Raw genomic sequence first — 16191 nt, forward strand, 5'->3', positions numbered from 1 at the left:
GAGGCAGTGTAACTACATTACAATGGTACAGATAAAAGCTAAAGTGTAAGAGTCCTGAAGTCTTGAAATGAATTATTTCTTCTTTTAAAGGTTACATTTATTTGTGATTACAATTTAGTTTTCTGGGTCTGACACTGAATGGCAGCAGGGTTGGAAAATATGACAATATATACCATGAAATAATAAAACTCGTCTACGTGTCTGCTTTTATGTGACCATTCTGGGTAATACAGCAAATCAATTAATGGGGATGATTTATGAGAATATTTAAGTTACATGGTTTTTGTATCAGTGTGATGAAGTACCTTAATATTTCAGTATTTAATTCACTAGATTAACCAAAAAGACACAATCCCATCTGTTTCTCAATTGAATCACAATACATATCACACATACTGCGATACATTTTATCGACAATGCCCAACTCTACAACATGGTTATACTTTAGGATGAACATAAAACCATTTCACATTTTAACTTTACATTTCTGAACACCAAACTAAGAGAAAAACTAATAATGTCAAAGATGTGATGAACAGCATCATGTGTCTCGTGAAACACTGATTAACAGGATGAAGAAGATCAGTGTGGCATGACGTTAGTTAGAGGTGCCATGTGGTCCAAATACAGTTAGAGCTGCAACGATAATGAATGTTAATTCATCAAGTGTAAGAAAATTAATTGGCATGTATTTTGGGGTTCAGACTGTTGCTTTCAAATTAAAAACAGACTTTAATGACAGTCATGTGCTCAATGATACTGTCACAGGCATTTTATTTTACCGTTTTCTATCAATTCAAGGAGAAAATGAACTGCAGATTAATGGGTTATGAAAATAATTATTAGTTGCAGTCCTAAATACAGTATTGCCCTCCAAATAAGACTCAGAATATACTGTTAACAATATTAATCAGTAGAGAGAACAAAATTAAAGATGAGAGGACAATGCAAGTGTAACACATGTCCATGTCACATGCGAACCCTTCTTCCCATCAATAGAAGACTAGACCCATATGGTTTCTCTCCCGATGGCCAGTTATTTAGCCTCATTCCCCACTGCTGTAAGGGAGCTCTGCCAGTGCAGAACCAGCCTCTGAGATTCCTCTGGCCTTCCTGGCTGCCTAGCAACTCCAAGGAATGGACAATACTGCCCGTCTGAACCGGGAGCCCTGACTACTCCCGTTTTCGGAGAAGAAAGACACCTCTAGTCCTCAGTGGTGAGAGAGACCGTAGCCAGTATAGAAGTGGATATTTACAGCGTCTTCGAAAGGCGAACATTCAACTCTGCAAAAGTGTTTGGAGGTGGTGAAGCGGCCAAATTCAGTCCAGAAAATAAAAATTCTGTGATTAAGGATTATCAGCAGGTTGTGGGTGAGCTGTTAGTGTGTATTTTTTGTGTGTATATGTGTGAGTTTGTGTCAGTAAGGAGGAGTGCTTTCCCATGGTCCCGGAGTTCTACAGGGCAGCAAAAAAGCCTGATTCAGAACCATCCAGGAGGTCTATTGTTGGAGAGAGAATCCCTCGCTGGCTTTGAAAACTGAAGCCCTCCAAAGCTGAACAAGCAGAAAACCAGCACAGCCTCCAGTTTGTTCCTTCAGCATGGCTTGTTGCATTATGAAACCCAGCAGAGTCAGAGGAGGGGCTGACACATGGCGGATCAGAGTGACTAGGTGATATGGAAAAGCCACAGCACCTGAGGATTAGCAGCTTCTTTATCTTTCCTTTAATTAGTCTTATTAATCTCATGAGAGTTTATGGTTACAGAGTCATTAAAGGCTCTGCGAAATAGTGATGTCAGCATTTATTAAGGGTGCACAATCTCTCCACACACCTCACATTAAGTAGAATATGTGAAAAAGTCCACGCTTTGGTTGGGTGTTAAGTACATCGACTTTCGGTATTGTGACATGATTGTTTTTAGAGCTGAAACATCCATTAATCCCTCAATCATCATTAAATGAATCCGCAACCATTTGATGACGGATTCAATCTGTTAAATCATTCTTCCTGGCAAAAAAAAGCCAGTTCCTCACTTGTGAAATATGCTGTCTATCTTTTTTTATGTGATAGTAAATTGTTTACTTTGGGGTTTGGTCAAACAAAACAATACATGTGTAATCACCACTTTGGGATTTAGAGGATTGTGACAGGCATTTTTCATTGCTTTTGTGATGTTAACTGATGATGAAAATAATGATAACCCCTTACTATACTCTGTTACTTTTTTTAAAAATTCAGCTGATTTCAAGCTGTGGTTAAAAATGAATACACTTAGTTATTGAAGGCTTTGTTTGACACATTTGAAGATTTTTTTCTCATGTAATCCAAAAACAATGGAACAGATTTCACTGCAAGCACCAACTGGATTGCTTTGACTGTGATATTATTATCATTATTATTATCTGTGATTATCATTATTACTACTACTCCTACTACTACTACATCATGGCATTCATTAATACCAGATACCATCTTGTCATTAAGATGTTGATCTCATCCATGCTTCCAAGCCCTGCTGCATTCTTTTTCATTTTGCACATCTGCACAGCAAAACAGTGATAATGACAGCCCCACTTCCACAAATTAACATAAGCCTCCATCCAGGCAAAAATATATTTGCATTTGAAAACACTCATTATTTATGTAGCCAGGCATCATTTATTCAGCTTTCAACAGTGCTTACAATTGCCAGAGAAGCAGCTGGTTTTAGAGAAGGATTACATCAACTACTAAAGTCATTTATTTTAAATTATTCCCTTGCTCTCTTCTTTGTGTGCCTCTGATAAAAAAAAACACCCCGTTATACTGTCTCTAGCTTGTATTTTCTGTAGGAAATAAAGACTGAATCTGGTGCTGAAATATACACATATTGCATATGAAGAAAGGAAGAAAAAAAAAAAAATCACATCCACGCAGATCCCATGCAAAACATACGAAAGTCACCTTATTAGGAACCCCCTCGGCTGTGATGTAATGTGAACGCTGTAACCAGATTGAACTGGACTTGGGACCGGAGCTCAAGGCTAAACTTTACACTCCAGTTGCCATCCTATGAGCATCGGCTTCCCAACAGGAGATTGGTGCCGCTCGCCGAGTTTCGCAAAAACAACTCCAAATATGTTCAAAGGAAGACTTAACAGGGGAGTGCGCTCCACGGCACACAATAGAGGTGCAACCTACATTTCAGCCACTCACTTAGCTTCATTTAACGCCCGTTCAATGTGGGAAAACCTCACCGTGCAAAATAGCTGGAGAACAGTAAAGATAAATAGTCTGTTTTTACACACATTTTTGATAATATTTACCATTGTAAATCGGGTTTGGCACTACTGCATCGAGGTTGATCATGCAGTATTTTAAAAAGAGGGATGTGTGTAACAAAGATGTATTGCTATTGATCTTGTATCAATAGAAAATATATTCAAATGAAGACAAACTTACAGACTGGATCATCCATTTTCATACTCCACTGCATACGGATGGAGGCTGGAACTGTGTTTTCGATCAACTGGTCGATCGACTGTGAAAAAAATAAATAAATAAATGAACGCATGGTTTTGAATGACTAATATGTACTAATGTTTCCATGCTGAAATTTGGTTTAATAAAAACGAAAGGATTTCTTTGCGCCCAGTTTCTCTGGGAAGGATGTGTAGTAAATCTTACCTCGACTCCCAGAGCATCCAGCATTTCTCTCTTCTCCCTCTCACCTGGACCGATATGCCGCTCTGCAAAATCATCGTGTTTGGGTAATATTCTCTCTATCTGTCTGGAAGAGACGGCTGCAGACGTCCTCAGAGCCCGGGCTGCTGTTGTTAGGGATGCCCCGCTGTTTCGGATCCTACACTGAAGTTTCCAAACCACGCGGCTCTTGTCACTCAGATGCCTGCACGGTGCACTGGGATTCACCGACTTGGCCAAGAAGATCCCCCAGGACTTGGCGCAGCTCTGCATCTCTAAATCACTTTGCAAGACAAGTGTGCAGAAACTGGTGAAGCCTTTTCCTTCCCTTGCTCAGCAGAGTTTCCCTCCACTGAGACTGATGCGATCCCTGCAGGAGACTCTGCCAACTCCTTCAAACTGCAGAGTTTATACAACTGCACAGTTGCACAAGAGCGGACCAATCAGAGCCGAGATGCTGCGTGACGCAGTGACGAGCCCCGGTCAAACAGCTGCTAAACTTTCTCACGTGCCCACCGTCCACTGGCCAAGAGGAGGAAAAAACACAAGAGGTATCACTCCAGAATTATTTCAGGAGCAAGGCTCGATTCCAAAGTCCTTTCCTGAGCACGGAGTCCTCACAGACTTTAATCGGCCTTAAGGTGTGTTCACTGATAACGTGTGAGTGCGTGGAGGTGAAATGCTGTCTGAGACATAGGACTGTACATTGTGACACCCTGACCTCTTAGGCATTTACTCAATGGCCAATAAAGTGGCATATTGATTAAATACAGATGTGGTGCTTGTTCATTCCTCTTTTACAAAGAAATCAAATAAAAACATGGAAGATTATTATGATCATGGACCTCTGGACTAAGACATGTAAAAGGCCTCCTACGTCCTGCATAGGAGCAAGACCCCCCAGACTAAAAGAGACACAAAACGACTACAAACGACACAGCCGTGTGTGTCCTGTCACACAAGCTCTGGCAAAGAGGCCCCTGTACCCTTGGGCACCCGAGCCCATGCCCAGTAAGACCATTCAGTAATCCATCCATGGATGAAAACATAAACTACAGAGCTCTTGCAGGTGAGTCATGCAAAACCATTTTTACCTGTTCTTTCCATCCTTTATCTCGATTTGAAGAAGGCAATGCTATAAATTATGGTTTATTGCTAAATGGGTCAAAAAGTCCTTTTTTAAAGTCCTCTAACTACTGCTTTCGAGGGGCACCACCCCCATATAGACTTATCAGTTACAAAGAGAGGAAAAATGAAAAAAATAGAAAACACCTATGCCACCAGTTCCACAGAAAAAGTACATTTTGAATTAAGAAAATATAAACTGGAACTGAACAATTTGATTAACAAAAAAAATAGAAGAGAGGCTCACACATGATAGATTTCAATGCAATAATAAATCAAGTAAATACCTGGCAAATCTAATTAAACCCAGCAAAGAAAAAAGCAAAAGTTACAGTTCCAACTCTCTAATAGCAGTGTCTTCGGATAATGATGTCAGATCGCTTCCTGGATATCCTGCAGTTGCTTTGGCAAGATCAGACAGATCATTGTTGCTCAGAGGGTTCCTGTGGTTTTTCCAAAACATTTTTCAGTAATGTGTCTGCTCATCTGGTGATGTTTTCTTTTGTTTGTTTTTTTTAAAATGCTTTTTGCTTTGTTTGCATTGCTTACAACTAATTGTTCTATAATCTCTATTGCATTGTTTTCACTGCATTGATGTGTAAGTAGCATTTTAATGTGGGTAAGATTATTGTCTACCTGACAATTATTTTCTCATAACTATTAACTTCTATACAAACTATAAAACAGATAACTGTAAAACATGACCATCACAATTTCTTAGAGCCCAACTGTTTTGTCTGACCAGCGGTTCAAACACCAAAGATATTCAACTTATTAAATTGTTGAAATTTAAATGATTATTTATCAAAAAATTCAGTCAAATAACTATAGTAGCTCTATTATCTTAAACTATTTTAAATGTGCGTATCATATTTTATAACCTAAGTCAAATTAAATACTCTTGTGTCAGGATTTAACCAAATCCTAAAATGTGAAAAGCATAGACTGTAGTAAAAAATTAAGGTGTGACAGCTTGTTAAAAGTTTCAACTTGTACTGCATATGTGGTGCTGAATCCTCCATACCAAGACAATATTACAAACCAACTCAGATTAAAAAGAAGAAATCATCAAATTTCCATAATCAGATCCAGAGAAAATGTTACTAAATCAGCAAGTTCATTCCAATAAACCACCAACTGGAATAACAGTGAAAACAGATGTCTTGAGTTTCTATCTGTTTGATTAAGGAACATAAAAAAAGACACAGTGAGTTTTGGTTTGGTTGCTACAGCTACTGAAATATGGATTGACAAGAAGCTTTCTAGTACTGACAACATTAAACAAAAGGAATAACCATTATCAGTAGTGTGTGATAATGGTAAACAAAAGGATTTCTTTAATGCAAGCCACAAGCGGAACGGCAAACACAGTCGTCCAGGTAAATCAAGTATTTCAGCTCTTTAATAGGACAATCAGCAGCAAACGTCTCCTAACAGTGTCTTTGTTGTTCAGGTTGTGATATTCAACCTGAAATTCAGATATGGGTTTGATCAACTGGGTGGTGGAACAACATCAGTTTTTAATGCACCAATGTTTTTCACTTCCATTTGCATTTTTGTTTTATTTTCTCACTAAACGTGGATATCTGTCCTTGACATGCAGGTAAGTTATTACAGATTGATTGATTGATTTTGTTATAGTCTAAACTGCATTTCAAAAACAATGTGTCAAGTAATTCATTAGTATATTAGAGGGCATTGTTACTCTGGGTGTCTTAATACTGTAATTGGTCACATATTTCACTGAAAGTTTTATTTGAAGGTTTCTTGCATTTATTCATAGACATTTATTTTTATTTCATTTTTATTTGTTAGTATTTTATTTATTTGAAGTATTTCTTGTTTTTAAATTGTGTTCTTCACATAGACATGACAAATTTTGATCAGTCAGGAATGCACTAATTTACATTATTGATGAATGTGCAGACCATTTTCCAGATTAATCATTTTGTCTATCAAATGTCAAAAAATAGTGAAAAACACCAATCACAGTCTTTATAATTAAAAATCGAAATATGATTATGGAAGATAAACAATATTATTTTCCATACCGGAGAAGCTGCAATCAGAGAAGTTTTTGTTGAAAAACTGGCTTAAACGTTTAATTTTCTGTCTATAAACTAAACAATTAATTGATCTATCATCACAGTTGTAGTTGTCAACGTCTGTCTACAGGTACCTGTTTGTTTCTGTTGGAGGATGTGTCCTGGCAGTTGTAACGATGGGCATCTACAGTCTGCTTCTGTTCGTTTCCACCTTTGTCTTTATTCTGCTCCTGGCCTTTGTGGATCCTGGCTATATCCACATCTGGGTGTTTGGTGTCCAGATGTTGTGGCAAACTTTCTGGCACCTGCTTATACAATACAAGGAATACTGGTTGCATGAGTCTGTCAGCATCAGGTACTAATCTTAAATCAATTGTTTTTTATGCTGACATTATGCTTTTGTCAGAGCATCCACTATCAATTATGAATAAATAACTTAGCTGTAATTGATATAATCAAATAACCACCTCTTGTACTTTCAGAATGTTTTTGGCAGTGTCCTCATTGATGCTGCTCACTCAGAGAATCACCTCAGTGTCCATGGACCTCCAGGAGAAACAAGTTACCGTCACATTTAGTGCTTCATCCAAAAGGAAGGGCTGTGTGATGCTTCTCCCACTTACCAGCTACCTCCTAAGTTTCACCACGCTGCTTGGAGGCCCTTTGTGCTCCTACAGCCAATTTGTGTTCCTTATGCAGGGAATCAAGCCTCCACCCAGTCCACTGGGGGCAGTATTCCTAAAGTTGATACAGGTTTTATTGCTGGAGTTGGTGAGGTTTTGTCTGGTCTGTTTTATGAAACAAAACATCCCTGATCCCTCTCACTCTGCTGTTCTTTGTGGCGTCCTGTGGGTTTGGGGTCTTGCACTGGTTTATAGGATGCAATACTACTCTCACTGGAGGATCAGTGAATGCATCAATAATGCTGCTGGGTTTGGATTTCGTGAAAATTCCTCAGGAGACTGGAGCGGACTATCTGATGGAGATTTCTGGAGCACTGAGGCGTCAAGCCGTATGTCAGACTTTGCTCGTCGATGGAACACCACAACAGCTTCATGGCTGCGTAGACTGGTTTACATAAGGTGCAAACATTTTCCCTTGTTCATGACTTTTGGGTTTTCACTGTGGTGGCATGGTTTGCACTTAGGTCATTTTGTAGGGTTTTTGACCTGGGCAGCAACAGTGAAAACAGACTACTATATACACAGGTACTTGCACCCAAAGCTTTCCTCAACATGGAGGAAGCTGCTATACACTTGTTTAGGCTGGATAAACACTCAAATGATTGTTACTTGTGTTGCTATAGCTGTAGAATTAAGAAATATGTCCGGCTTGAGACTTTTGTCTGTTACATACGCAGGTCTGTTTCCACTTTGTAATATACTTCTACTGGTCATATTATTAAAAGTCGACGCAGTTAGGAAAACTACTAAGGTAGTTATGTGAACAAACTCCCATACCTACATATTTGTGATAGAACAGCTCTACTACAATATGACTGACTTGTTCTAACATTCAAATATATGAATGTTTTGTTACTCTCAGAGTTTACTCCCTAAAACTTACACTGTGTAGGGCACACCTGTAGCTCACCTGGTAAAGCAGGTAACATATAACATAGCTGAATCCCTCCCACAGTGGCCTGGGTTTGGTGGATGACTGTGTACATAAAAGAAAGTGAAACTATGATCTTAAATTCATCCAGCAGACATTTGAACAGCTAAGTAATGAAATATATTACCTGGATCAGGTTTCTTTAGATACCTCCAAATAAGGAGCTTTCTATTGAAACACCCAAACTGGAACACCATCAGGAAAACAGATTCCCCCATTGAACAATATTCAGTTAGAATTCAAAACAATCAGGACTCAAAAAAGACAATCACCAAATGATATACAGCATTATCTAATATGATACAACCAAACACTTCACGTTAAACGAAAATGGGAAAATGAGCTCATAGATATTAGTGGGGAAATTCAATGGAAAATAGCTATTAGATTTTTTCAAACCTCACATATTGCATCCAGAATGAACCCCCAGGCAAACAGGCAAAATCTGGAGAAATTGTGGCAAGAGGATTGCAAAACATAGATGTGCATTCTGGACAAATTTTGGCAAGGAATATTTGAATTACACAAATTGCCCAAAGAAATAAGAGATAAAGAAAAGAAATACCTGTTACATGTACTGCTGGCAAAGCAATAACACTTAACTGGTTAAACAATTAACTGCCATCCTGTGAAAAGTGATTGAATCAGTACTAAATCAGTAGGAGAGGATTGGTTTTAAATTGGCTTAACAGAGAGACACACTAGTAGGTCGAGAGGTTATGGGCATCATAGTAATCATACAATCTCAATACTTTAAACTTATCCTTGGTGTGTGGGCGGGTTCTTTCCTCCCCCATATGTTCTGACAAAGAATGGATGTAATATGTGGAATGTTTATTGAAACTACTTCATACCCAATAAAGAATACGTTGCAAAAAAAAAAACAATTAGGAAAAATGGCAAATTCATATTCATGCCATAGCGATAGACAATTTTATTCAAATGATTCTATGTCTTGAGTAATTTTAGAATAGGATGTAACTGGAATTCATATATACTATGTTTCAGCCACTACTACTGCTAAATGAACTGGACTTCACAGATAAAATCAACAATATTTAAAATTTGGGGCTACAGGGTTGATCTCTGCTAGCATAAACTGAAGTTGACTTGTGATTCAAACCTGCATTAAGTGATATTTTTCATATCAACATTGAAATAAATGGCACTATGTCATGTGAGAGAGCAGCACACAGAGCTAAACTTGGAAAAAGCAACAAACGCTGCAGGTCTGTGCAGCTTTTGGCCACATTCATCAAATTGTTTTGGTTCTGCAGCCTGCATTTACAGCAGATTGTGTGAGCGTGTGTGACTGCCTACCCTGCATGGAATGTAAACCAGTGACTCATGAGAAAAGTCAACCAAATATCCAGATATTTTTCTCAACAGTTGTTGCACCAGTGACTTACAGTACATTCATCAGTGAAATGAAACATGCTGCTCCCTGGTGTTCAGAAAGCAGTTATTGCAGGTTTAAAGGAGCTATTTGCCAGTTTTGCTATTGCAGCTGTTTTCTGAGCAGTCTTGACAAGATCTTCAGCCATTGTTGCATTTACAAGACAAGAGGTTATAATTTGCCCTCTGAGCAATGCGTCTTCCTGAAGGCAGCCTGAACGCTATAGTGACATGGTATTGGAAACTAAAGAGACAGTCTGGAGCTAGCTGGATAGCATGCTAACTTCAGTACAATAAAAATAGGTGGTAGAAATAAAAGCAAAAGAAGAGGGGTTGCTTCCACAGCTGGAGACAGCAAGTAGCGAAATCAAGGAATCAAGTTTAATTTAATCCTAATGTTGGTTATGTAGCAGTAGCAAAACTTACAAATAACTCCTTTAAAGTTTTTTTTTTTTAACAACAAAAAACAATACATGCTTAAGTTTCACAAATGATTTAAGTTTTTTGTTTGTTTTTGTTCACAACAACCAATGATGCACAGTTCTATCGATACTTAAAGAAAGGGCTTGAATTCAGAAGTTCACTATATATGTAAAATGTATTTATTATTTGATTTGACCTCAAAATACATGATTTTTTTAAGTCAACATCTGTAAATTATGTTTTATGAGCAAGAAATGTATACAGATACTTTAATGTGTGGATTAAAATTACACCGCTTACAGTACATCTTTTTTTTTAATCTCTTATGGAGCTTTGTCAAAATCCCAAAAGATACTGTGTGTAGTATGTGATGTACCATGAATGTAATAAAATATGCCGTGAACTGATTATCTCACTCATCTGATTGCATCCTCATTTTGCAGCAAAGTTTCTCTTCTCTCTTTCCACAAATTGCCAGCAACAATACCTAAAAATAACAGCAGTCCAAGGTTTCTGTTTGAGACAAATTTCTTCCAGCAGTCTTCGGGTTTGTTGATGTCCAATGTGTAAATCTAAAGGAGAAGAGGGTAAATATGAGATGTTGGGATAATAACCAAGAAGACCTGTTACTGATGTGAAAAAAGAAAAAGCAAATTGCTTTAATTTCCACACTTACATCTCCTCTCCACTCGGTTTGTGATTGTCTCACTGTGAAATGTATTGTAACCACATTGCAGCATCATATTCCTTACCTGGTGCATTAAGTGGATGGCCACTGTGGACAGAACAGCATAGTAAGGGAGAGTCTGTTCAGCACTGACCCCAGCTACAACCAGTCCCGACATCATGGCCACAGTGAAGCCACTCAGCCAAGGTTTGGTTTGCTCCTGGAACCTCAGTGCAGTAGATCTGACTCCTACTTTGACGTCGTCTTCCTTATCCTGGTTATAAATGAAAGAACAGAGGGAGCCCAGTCTCATTCAATACTGTCCTACTTTAAACATGTAAGATGTTGACCTTATGTTCCTCTCCAGAGTGACTGACTGTGAGTACAAGATAAGCAGTTAACTCCAATCTCTAGATCGCAATCATATGAAGTTAAAGGAACAGTTTGCATCTTGAACTGGGGCAGAAAAGCAATCCACAGTTCAGCCAAAACTAAGATGACTCTAAAGTGGTGTCAGGCAATACACAGTAGGTAAAACATTATATCGCCATATTTTCAAATGTATAAGTGATGACGATGGTGATTGGCTTTTATATGTTTTGGCCATATAAATTCTGTGGCTATGCACAAGTATTACTGAGAAGTTAAGCAAATAAAAAATAGCCATTCTTGTGTTTATTGTCTGATCATAATTAAAAATATAAACTTGTTTCACTCCTAAAAATGACCACTATCATTATCAAAGATTACCTGTGATTACTTAAAATTTTGTAATTTTTTGTAATTTTAATTTACTCTAGATTTCCCTCTAAATACATTATTTCCTGTTACTTCTAGTTTATTTTAACCATAAAATTGTAAAATAACTCGGACGGTTGCTGAAAAACTGAGAGCTTTTTTCCCACTGAATGAGGATTGTGCAATTGTTTGTAATTGTCCTTATTTGACTGCAGTTCATTCTAGGTTTAATGCTGGAGCTGCATGTTATCCATGACTGGATAACTTGGTGAATATAAAATACAAATGAAAAACAACATTTCAATAAGGTCAGTCAAAAAAACAGTGAACGTATAGTTTAAAAATTACCAAAATTAAAAAACAATTTCTTTACTTCACTAATCTTCATGTCAAATAAGTGCACAAATATAATAATAGCAAGCACAAATAAAAACTGTTGAGCCCCTCTACTTCACCTGATGTGCATATATAGTGTCGTATATCAACGTCCACATCACTCCTGAGAAATACAGCGGGAGGCACACAGACCAATCACAGGAGCCCTTCACAGCGGACCAGCCGAGCAGCGCTCCCCAGTTAAAGGTGAGGCCTAAACAGAAGGACCATATCCAACATGAGACTAAGATTAGCTCTGCTGACAGGAAGAAGTGAGGACTTTAGATGCAGAAAACCAAGGGATAGTACAGTGCAATACCTAGCACAAACTGTGGCCAATATGTGATCCTCTTCATTAGCGGGTAGGTGACGACAAGAGATAACGAAGCAGCACCCAGAGCTATACTGTGAAGACCATTATGAAAACTTTGAGTCGGACAGTGTCAAGCCATTAAATATAGAACAACTTAGCATTACATTAACACACAGCAAGTAATATATCTATAAATTGCAGCTGGTTAACAGTTTGAGGCAACATTACCCACGACCATTGATTATGGGATAGCACATATAGCACCAAGGCAGTGGTTTTTTTTTTGAGCTACACACTTGGTTAGTTGTTCCAGATCAATACACAGAACTGATGGCACTGACTGTTTCTGCGTACCTGTAATAGTTGAGACATAAGAGAACCCCAAGTGCAAGAGAGAGCTGCCCTCCCAGGAAGACTAGTGCCTGCATTCGAGAAATCTCCCCAGAGGCAATGGGTCGAGTGGCTGTCCTGAGCACCTGCACAAAAACATAATAATAATAATGATAATCATGATAATAATAACAATAATGATGTGAGTCTATAACCAAAAAAAAAAAAGAATTTAAACAGTTAAAACAAACATCATCAGTTAAGACAAAGGTCCAAAATAAGAGGATACTAAGTTTGCCTGTGTGATCCTCAGGTAGTGAACTCCTCAGCTCCACTGTATGAGAGTTACCACAGTTACACCATTTGCATTATAAAGTGAATGACAACATATGAGTTTTGTATACCATTTTGTCGAAGTCTCTATCCCACATGTCGTTGATAGTGCAGCCTGCTCCTCTCATTAGCAGAGCACCTGTACCAAACAGGGTGAGCATCCCCAGATCTGGGAGGCACCCAGGGTCGGCAGCCAGAGCAATGCTCCATGTACATGGGAGGTACAGCAGCCATGTCCCTACGATACAAGAACACAACACAACTCAGCAAGAGATCAGCATCTGAGCAATTACGTCTGAAACTCAAATTTTAGATTAAATTCAAAGTTGTTTAAACCTGTGGGTTTAAATCCAGCTGAAGAGAAAAGTTACATTTAACATTGACTTAAATCGACTTGGTGTACAGAACATCACAGTTAAGAGTTGAAAATTAGCATTTGTAGCCACAAAGTTCAACATGATTTTCAGCTGCTTTTTCACTGAGTCTTTTCCAAAAATACATATTACAGAGAAGATCAGTCACCAGATATTTGGAACAGCTTCACAAGACCACAGATAAAGGGGTAACCTTGCCTATATGTTTCTACAAACATATAGTACTTTAAATCTGAGGATTTTAGATTGCCTGTTTTGTAATAAAAGGCAAAGATGTATTTATGCTGTTGTTTATTCCATGATTATGTTAAGTGAATTAATAAATAAATGCAAAGGGTGGTCACAACAAATACTGATTTAATCTGATAAATTAAAGCTATTCATGGCATTATTTTCATAAGGATCCTCACTTTGCTTTTGCACAGTGCTATTACATAAAATTATTTAAAATGCGACTTTCATTAAAAATAAATGTACAAACCAATAGGTTTATCGAGCCTCATCAATCGGAGGTATGGCTGGACAGGCGCTGGTGCTGAATTCACAATCGTAGCAGCTGATAAACTGAATGATCTTCTCCCATAATTCTGAGTTTCACGTAGTCTGACTGATGGGCGGATTGCACTCTTGCTGTAAAACACTCTTCTCAACACACTGGAGTCTGAGTGGAGACCATATTTAGTCCTTACTCCATCCTTATGAAGGAAGCAGTCTGACAGTGAGTAAAGACAGGGGTAGGCTCCATGGTGAATCCTCCTCAGGGCATTCAGAGTCAACTGGCTGGTCAGCTTGGCTTGGAGCATGGTGTTTCCCTGAAGTCAGACTGACATTCTTTTTTTCCCCAAAAAGTGTCACCCCTGAACACACAAACAGAACCACACAGAGACACACAATGGTTTGACAGTGGCTTTTTCACGGGTGGGGGGTGGGGGGGGGGGGGGGGGTTTGCTTGAACATGCATTCCTTTTGTGCTACACTGAATAAGCTGCACAGAGACTGACATGTCATGTTCGTATCAAGAGTTGTGTCTCTCTTAGCTGTGTGCATGTAGCTGCAGCATTAGTTAACTGTTATAATAGTCTATCTGATTAAATTAGGTGTGCAGGTTACGATAACAAAGCTTGTAAGTAGATAAAATCACACGCTAAAAAGTACACGTTAATATTATTGCCATGCACTTCATACTGCAGATATAATGAATGTTAGCCACAAACCGGCTCTTCAGTTGATTCGTATCAACGTTAACCTGCGTTTGACAGAATAAAGTGTAATGTAACGGTGAAACAAACTTACACTGTAGGTTACAGAAGAAGAAAGACTATTAATTTTGAATGACAGAGGGCATCACACCGGCGGTTGCAGCACTAATGTTGTGATTTCCTGTTATTGTACGCCGGATATTGTTCCGGGGGAAACAGTGTTCGAACTCGGAACGAATGTGTTAACCCAATTCGTTTACTATCCACTGTATAAATATTGATTATCGTTTGACAGTTGTTCTACAAAATCAAATCATTGCTTTGAGGAAACATTAAAGAATATACGGAGCGCGCACATGCACATGCACACTCAAACACACACTCCTAATTGCTGTGTGCAGGCTACCGTTCATTCTTATTTATAAAGGTGGCGGGAGAGAGAGAGATGAAGGGTCGGTTCGATATATGGTTGGAACGTAAAAGGTTTAGGGATTGTTGCACAGCTTAATCCAATCAAAATAACTGAGGAACAGTGTTGGGTCTTTGTAAATAATGTGGCAGCCTAATAAATGTATAACTAATGTATATACTAGCAAAACAGCTCAGTGATGTATAATATACCAGACAGTTGACAAATTAAATAAAAACCAAGATTAAGTGTATTTGTAAGGTGTTGAGCTTCAGTGGTTGTTAAACTGGGTTGAGATCTGGTGATTTGTGAAGGCCACAGCATATGATTCACATCATTTTCATCCTCATCAAACCATCCAGGTCACCAGGGGCGACTAGTGGACACATTAAACACATGGATCCAAAAGCCATTTAATCATTTATTTTGTTTAGGAAATTCAGCATGGAACTGATGGTAGAATGCATGGATGGATGGATGGATGAATAGATGAATGGGTGATTTCTTCAGTACAACAAACAAAAGTAAATACCTTGCAATGCATACCACAAAATAATAAGGAAAGGGTAACTAAAACATCTTACATTCTTAATGCATGCAAAGGAAAAAAGGAATCTCAATCATTCACCAGGGTTCTGTTTATCCTGTTAACAAAGAACATGATTGAATACAGGATACAACTTTATTACCTCTGGTTCTAAATTACAACAATTTCCCTTACAATAATGACAACAACAACAACAACAATTTTGAGGTAAAAAAAAAAAAACTCATAAATTATTAGCATCAGAGCCTGGACTGGACTTTACTTGATGAATATGACCAAAGCAGCAGTCAGCAGGACATTTCCAGGGATAGATGAGTGGAGCTGATAGAGTGAAAGAAGAAGAAAAGAGGAGGGAATGTGAACAGAGTGATCAGGAGTAAATACAATAAAATACTGTCTGATAATATTACAGTACATGTACATGTTGTTTATCCTATGATGATATTCTTTAAAGAAATGTAATATCATTAGCGTAAATGTTCTTCTTTCAGCCTAATATTCAGTTCAGAGCCATGAAGACATTTACTTGGCCTTGTTGTGGATCCATGAGTGCTCATTAGAGCAGCACATATTATTATGGTCTAGTAGATTTGTCACCTTAACATTAAATCTGGGCATAATGC

At 38.2% G+C, this 16191-nt stretch overlaps 3 protein-coding genes across 3 annotated transcripts in view; 1 reads left to right on the forward strand and 2 right to left on the reverse strand.

Annotated features, from left to right (window-relative positions):
* Positions 1-4080, reverse strand: part of gldc (glycine dehydrogenase (decarboxylating)) — a 47407-nt gene extending 43327 nt beyond the window's left edge. The window contains exons 1-2 of the mRNA XM_056375547.1: positions 3667-4080; positions 3442-3520 (exon numbers count right to left, since the gene is read on the reverse strand). Of these exons, the coding sequence (XP_056231522.1) occupies positions 3442-3520; positions 3667-3954 (367 nt within the window). The 5' untranslated portion in view covers positions 3955-4080. The remainder of the gene's footprint in view (positions 1-3441; positions 3521-3666) is intronic.
* Positions 4081-6971: 2891 nt separating this feature from the next.
* On the forward strand, positions 6972-8462 carry mboat4 (membrane bound O-acyltransferase domain containing 4). Its single transcript, XM_056377161.1, has 2 exons — positions 6972-7206; positions 7334-8462. Exons 1-2 carry the CDS (start codon positions 7028-7030, stop codon positions 8295-8297), a joined length of 1143 nt encoding a protein of 380 aa, XP_056233136.1. The 5' UTR covers positions 6972-7027; the 3' UTR covers positions 8298-8462.
* A 1977-nt stretch (positions 8463-10439) lies between these two features.
* coq2 (coenzyme Q2 4-hydroxybenzoate polyprenyltransferase) lies at positions 10440-14808 on the reverse strand. The gene is made up of 8 exons (XM_056375411.1): positions 14707-14808; positions 13895-14270; positions 13111-13277; positions 12731-12852; positions 12383-12468; positions 12144-12277; positions 11036-11224; positions 10440-10855 (listed from the first exon to the last, which is right to left on the reverse strand). Exons 2-8 carry the CDS (start codon positions 14214-14216, stop codon positions 10700-10702), a joined length of 1176 nt encoding a protein of 391 aa, XP_056231386.1. The 5' UTR covers positions 14217-14270; positions 14707-14808; the 3' UTR covers positions 10440-10699.
* Between the last annotated feature and the right edge of the window lie 1383 nt (positions 14809-16191).

This window comes from Seriola aureovittata, chromosome 5 (genome assembly GCF_021018895.1).
Source record: "Seriola aureovittata isolate HTS-2021-v1 ecotype China chromosome 5, ASM2101889v1, whole genome shotgun sequence".
Lineage (NCBI taxonomy): Eukaryota > Metazoa > Chordata > Actinopteri > Carangiformes > Carangidae > Seriola > Seriola aureovittata.